At 41.9% G+C, this 6,284-nt stretch overlaps 1 protein-coding gene across 1 annotated transcript; it reads left to right on the top strand.

Moving 5' to 3' along the window:
* Nucleotides 1–1,038: 1,038 nt before the first annotated feature.
* On the top strand, nucleotides 1,039–6,040 carry LOC147430690 (beta-glucosidase 4-like). Its single transcript, XM_086493291.1, has 13 exons — nucleotides 1,039–1,538; nucleotides 1,628–1,694; nucleotides 1,805–1,863; nucleotides 1,952–2,027; nucleotides 2,114–2,188; nucleotides 2,291–2,378; nucleotides 2,472–2,721; nucleotides 3,636–3,751; nucleotides 4,072–4,292; nucleotides 4,379–4,410; nucleotides 4,536–4,638; nucleotides 4,739–4,847; nucleotides 5,424–6,040. Exons 1-13 carry the CDS (start codon nucleotides 1,404–1,406, stop codon nucleotides 5,716–5,718), a joined length of 1,626 nt encoding a protein of 541 aa, XP_086349417.1. The 5' UTR covers nucleotides 1,039–1,403; the 3' UTR covers nucleotides 5,719–6,040.
* Nucleotides 6,041–6,284: the final 244 nt, after the last annotated feature.

Below are 6,284 nucleotides of genomic sequence, written 5' to 3'. Positions count from 1 at the left end.
CAATATACCCCTCATATTTTGTCATAAATTCCCAAAATGCCCTTCAAATTTTATAAAATTCCCAAAATACCCCTGGTTGTGAGAGAAAATTTATCCAAAGATTAAAAAATTTGTATCTTTTCATAAGAAGACTAATTGTCTATCAATACAAGATACTAAAACTAGAACTTGAGCTCGTTATGTAGGCTTTGGAGATGAATTGCTTCATTAATTTTAGACATAATTGTCTTTTTTTGAGGTAGTTTGTGACAAATTACATGCTAAGCACTCAAAAACGGATCTCCATTGTCAAAAAAGAATAAAGATTAGGAAATCGTGAACAATCCAACTAAATTACATACAAGGATATTTTGGGAATTTTTGAAATTTGAGGGGTATTTTGGGAATTTCGACAAATTAGAGAAAATTTCCCTTTATTAAATGCAATAGTGAGCTTTGAGGCCGTTGCTCGGAAAAAAAACCTAGGTTTAGTGTAATCCCACATACAAAATTCGATCCAAACACAACATCTATAACCAGCGTTCGAGAAAAATCATTTTCACAAACATACAAAAATCCCTCCAAAAAATCTAAATCGAAAATTTTACAATACTAGCCAATATTTTTGCAAAATTACACTATTTTTCATGTATTTTAAGCGGAATTTTCTCCTTCTTGCCCTCCCCTCAACCGGCCACTTTGATTTTGCAATCGGCGCAAGGCTAAGTTGAGGCAAACTTTTCCCGAACACTGTCTAAGACTATCTATATCTTTTATATCTATACTATATATTAAGGAGACTGATGCCACATGTCAAAATTTGCTGCATCCGATGAGTTCCGATTTATATGAGTGAGAGGGAGAGGAGGAGAGAGAGAGCAGGCCGTACTAGTAACTATAAGGGCTCAAAATATTGCACGCCAAAATCAACCCTCCTCTATGGCCTTCTGCGGCCAAAAGTTTGTTTGAGGCTCTTATTACTGAACGTGGCAAGCGGCCAGCTACTCAGGTATTCAATGTTCACCAAACTTTAATCTTGTGTCAAAGTGCGTTCTCTTTCTGCAACCACCACCACCTCCACCTTCGCTCTTCTCCTCTGTCCACGAAAAGGCTCTCTCTCTCTCTCTCGTCTCACACACACACGCGCGCGCGCTCACGCGCACACATATAAGTGAGAAGTGCCACCCACCGTCGGCCCTCATGCTCTTTGCTCCATCGTGACACCCTCACCCACCCTCCGAAGGCCTCAGCACCAACTTCCAAGGCGCACTTGCAGCAGCAGACAATGTGGAGCAGCACGTCCGAGAAGAAGGCCGCCTAGCAGCTCATACTTGAACAAACACGTCCCCACACACACTACCTGATTGTGTCATGCGCGTGTAAGAGAACTGGTAGAGGTAGACTAAGGTCTTTTTGTTGTAGCTATGGCTCCTCCCGAAGGGTACGATTTTTATGGGGGTGGTGGAATTCTTGAAGAGTCTCTCCCTCAGCAGAACGAAGTCCGCAAATGCGACTTTCCTGAAGGCTTCCTTTTTGGTGCTGCAACTGCCGCTTACCAGGTAAGCATTGTGTGTGTGTGTGTGTGTGAGAGAGAGAGAGAGAGAGAGAGAGAGAGAGAGAGAGATTGATTGATTGATTTTCTGCTCAGGTAGAGGGAGGAGCTTCAGAAGGAGGAAGGGGCCCCAGCATTTGGGATACCTACACCCAGACACAAGGTATGTGCGGGTACACTCGTGCATTTTGAGCTCATATGTGCGTGCAGATATAATGTAGTTACTGATGTAGTCACAAATGACGCATTTGTGGATGATGGACCTTGATGCAGGCAAAATTCTTGATGGGAGCAGTGGGGACGTGGCGTGCGATCATTACCATCGCTATGAGGTTCCGATCTTACCCGAGTCCTTTGGAATGCGCGGTGCCCAAATGCTCCACAAGCAATGATTCAAGTTTATTATTGTATTTGTAACAGGAAGATGTAGACTTGCTGGCAAATTTAGGCTTCGACGCCTATCGGTTTTCAATCTCATGGTCTCGCATATTGCCCAGTAAGCTGTTGTGGTTCATGAATGCAAATCAGGATCTGACTCTTTGTCTAGAAAGAGGCTTTGATTCCAAGCATGAATGCATGCAGACGGTTTTGGCGGGGTTGTAAATAAGGAGGGCATAGACTACTACAATGCCCTCATTGGTTCACTCCTTAGGAAAGGTGATGTCTCGCAAGCTTTCGAATTTGGCAGCTATGAAAAATGGGAAATTGTCAATTGGGAACTCTGCTCATGGCTTTCCCTCTCTATCATCTCTACTACAGGAATCAAGCCTTTTGCCACCCTTTACCACTGGGACCTACCTCAAGGATTACACGACTCTATGGGCGGTTGGCTTAGTCCTGAGATCACGTGAGTGATCTATACTTTCTGATGCCAACTACAGATTCCCAAATGCGAAGATAGAACCCCAACTTGCTTTTAACATACCTTTCTTGTATGCAGGTCTCACTTTGCCTCATATGCAGAGGTTTGCTTTGCTGCCTTTGGCGATAGAGTAAAACACTGGATCACCCTTAATGAGCCTCTCCGATTCTCGCTGTTTGGGTATGGTCTAGGGATTCATGCTCCAGGGAGGACATCAGACAGAAGCAGGTCTCTCGAGGGAGATACATCTACAGAACCTTACATTACTGCTCACAATGCACTGCTAGCTCATGCTGCAGCGGTAGAAGTTTACAACACAAAATTTAGGGTAAGGATGCTCTATATTATTTCAAACCTTGCGAGAGTCGTGCACCCATGGATATCTGTCTAGCATGGATATGTGAATGCTGATCTTGACATGGGCTTTCTTTGTGTTTTGATTAGGGGCATGTGGTGCATTTATTTCTGAGTTTTCGTGCTGCACTTTGGTACTTGTGTCTAAAAATATGCATTTCTGAAGCCTTCTCGCATGGCACTAAGCATGTGGCTTACATGAAGGTGTGGAAGGTCCATGGCTTATGTACTCAGATGCCCTATTGTAAACTTTATATCACTTGTTCCAAGATCTATTTCAATGACCCATTAGTTGTCAGGCTCACCCAAATAACCTGTGATTATCCTGTTTGATTAATACCCTTTTGCATGTGTAAGTAGGGGCTTTGGAAAACCCCTTCAGCTGTTTTTTTGTTGATCAAGGGAGCTTCTTGTGAGACTTGACCTTTGAGGATCATGAGCAATCCACTTTGGACGATACCTTTTTTAGAGCCGTTCGCCACATGTTATGCTGATATACTTTTTGTGGGTGAAGAACTCTAGCTGTAATTGTCTATGAATAAATTATACCTAGATTCCCATTGGGAGAAACTTATTTGTAGGTTTCATTCCAGCATCTGAGAACTGCTTGCTAAACTATTCTAGAAATTCCCTCCCGCTGCTGTAAAAATTCCATGTAATTTGCACATGTTTGAGTGAAGCCCTTTATCGTGTATGCCTACAGCATTGGTTGGGCTGTTGTGGGAAGCTTGGTAATATGTTTGATCCATGGGAAGGCTTCTCGTATAAACTTGAGTGTTTTAAACTCGAATTTTCACAATTTTGTGATGACTGACCACTTTTGTCCCCTTGAATCTTCAGTTTGCACTCTGGTCTTGACCCTACATTGCTTCTTTTTCTCCCCCATAGGCTCAACAAGGGGGGAAGATAGGCTTAGCTCTTGATGCTGAATGGGGAGAACCTTTGACGAGTTCGCAAGAGGACAAGGAGGCAGCTCAAAGGCACTTAGAGTTTCAGCTTGGCTGGTGAGTCCCTGGAATTCAAAGAGCTAATTAAGGTACACACACACACACACACACACACAAAAACATATATACATCTACATCTACATGCATATAGATAGCCACACAAACATATATACATCTCACATCTACATGCATATAGATAGCCAGAAGCTTGTCTCACTGCCAGGCCTCTTGGTAACTTCTTGGTAGTTTAGCTCTGGTTGAGACATGTACAGACGCCCTGTAAATCTGTATGTATACTTTTTTCTGTGTTATTTTGTCAGGCAGCAAAACTTTGTGCACCCAGAAACTTCTCATCTCATTTGTATAACATGCTTCAGGTTTCTGGACCCAATTTATTTTGGCGATTATCCCGAGTCCATGCGAAATGCGGTTTGTGATCGCCTCCCTCAGTTTTCTAAAAGGGAAATTGATCTACTGCGGGGGTCGGTTGACTTCATTGGCCTTAATCATTACACCACAAGGTTCATAAAGCACGCAACACCTCCAACAACATCGTCGGGGCTCAGTTGGCTAGAGGATAGCCATGCATTAAGGCTGAGTAAGTGAGCAGGTACTTTACTAGGATCTATAAACATTAAATGCCCTGTTTATGCTCTTACATATTTCTACATTTGTAAATCACAGCTGAAGTTGAGGGAAAGCCCATTGGTGACAAGGTCAGTGATCTCTCTGCTAAGCATATACATACATCAGAGTCTCGCTTAGTGGTGCACTTGAAGCGTAGTTCTGTCATAAAAGCTTACGCTTGTAGGCTAACGGATGTTGGCTTTCTTCTTTGTAGGGAGCATCTTATTGGATGTATATAGTTCCATGGGGCATAGAAAAAATGCTGAAGTGGATAACTGACCGGTATAACAGACCATCGATATATATAACAGAAAATGGTAAATGTTATTCTTTGAAGCAAGTGCATGGCACCATATTGTCAAGCAATTTCGATTTTGGGCACTGCAACTCAAATGACTAACATGGAAGATCTTGCAGGCATGGATGATGAAGATGGTGCTTGCAAGTCTCTTCATCACCACTTGCATGACTCGAAAAGAGTCAAGTTCTACCAAGATTATCTGTATTATGCTGCGAAGGCTGTGAGGTAAGAGTACTCACCAATTTATTGCTTCTCAAGTTCCAACGTTTGGGAAAAGTGCATCTCAGCTTTCAGTGTACTGCTTGAAGATTGAATAATGTCCCTTGGGAGCAAATTCTGCCTGAATTTTAAAAATAATATTGTGAAAATTGAAGAAATGCTCAAATTTTTGAAATCCTATTGTGAAAAAAGCATCTAGCTGAATTAGGTCTCCACTTCTGAAATGCATAAGGGAAGGGAGACTACTATTGTTTCAAAGCATCTCATATGCATCAGTGAAGGACCTGTGTCGGACAGGAAAAGCCTCGTGAAAGTGGAAAGTAAAAAATGATTGGATGTTCATATAAAGAGGTGGTCAAGCGTGCATGCAATATGTGTGCCTTTTCACATTTGTATTGTTTGTCTCCTTTACCTTCAGCATGTCTCTTTAGAGTTTCCTTGCACTATGTACGTATTTATCTTGTTGTTTTTGAATGGTATAGATATAGAAAAGCATTGAGAGAAATTGTGTAAGGTTGTTAAACATGTAAAAGATTCAATAGCCTTGTTTCAATGAGCGCATTTGTTTTGGTTTTGTACCAGGGAAGGGACTGATTTGCGAGGTTATTTCGCATGGTCTCTAATGGATAACTTTGAATGGCAAGGTGGGTACACGAAGAGGTTTGGCCTTGTGTATGTGGATTTCAAGGATGGCCTCAAAAGGCTTCCCAAGGATTCTGCACTCTGGTTCGGTGGATTTCTTAAGAACGACTGGCGAGGGAAGCATCAGGGTTGGACCGAGAGCTGCGTGCTGTCATCTACAGAGCTGGTCAAAGAAGCTCTACCTCTGTACTTGGAGTCATTGCCAATAAATGGCATAAACCTTCACAAACCTTGAGCTTACTCACACACAGTCATCTTATACATTGTTACTGTTATAGGATCCCCAGGTATAGTGGAGTTGAGATTTCCAACAAGTCTTGGGGAGAAGCATATGTATTGTAGAGATTTCCAACAAGTCTTGGGGAGAAGCATATGTATTGTATTGTTGTAAAAATGCTTAACTACCCTTGCTTAACACACACCAAAGAATACTACAAACAGTGCTTTTCTCGTAGGGGAGAGATTGTGACCAGATGGATTATCCATCTGATTATAGCACAAATTGATTGGACGATGATTTGAATTGATCCATTATGGAATTAATTGTGATTAATGAATCAATTGTTTCATGTTTAATTGATTGATTGAGAGAAGATTGAGTTTAAAGCACAATGAAATGTAATCGCTGTTGCAGGTTGCAAGTTCTGTTTTGAGTTGAGAGAAGAAATGGCCCTCTTTTTCCAACTAAAACTCTCAAGGACTATCCACCATACCCATCTCTGAGCAGCATGTGTTGATCATCCCTGTGTAGTCCAAAGAACTGTGCACAATCTGGCATCCTTCGAAAAGAGAGAGAGAGAG

This window comes from Adiantum capillus-veneris, chromosome 21, assembly GCF_014529385.1.
Source record: "Adiantum capillus-veneris isolate H3 chromosome 21, ASM1452938v2, whole genome shotgun sequence".
NCBI lineage: Eukaryota > Viridiplantae > Streptophyta > Polypodiopsida > Polypodiales > Pteridaceae > Adiantum > Adiantum capillus-veneris.
Note: the sequence above shows the minus strand (reverse complement) of the source record. Positions and strands in the feature narration are given on the sequence as shown.

Bases quoted from the DNA above. Each gene is read 5' to 3' on its own strand.
- LOC147430690 (XM_086493291.1), top strand. From the start codon at position 1,404: ATGGCTCCTCCCGAAGGGTACGATTTTTATGGGGGTGGTGGAATTCTT. The intron at 3,752-4,071 runs GTGAGTCCCTGG...AACATGCTTCAG, and splicing joins TTAGAGTTTCAGCTTGGCTG to GTTTCTGGACCCAATTTATT. The intron at 4,848-5,423 runs GTAAGAGTACTC...GTTTTGTACCAG, and splicing joins TATGCTGCGAAGGCTGTGAG to GGAAGGGACTGATTTGCGAG.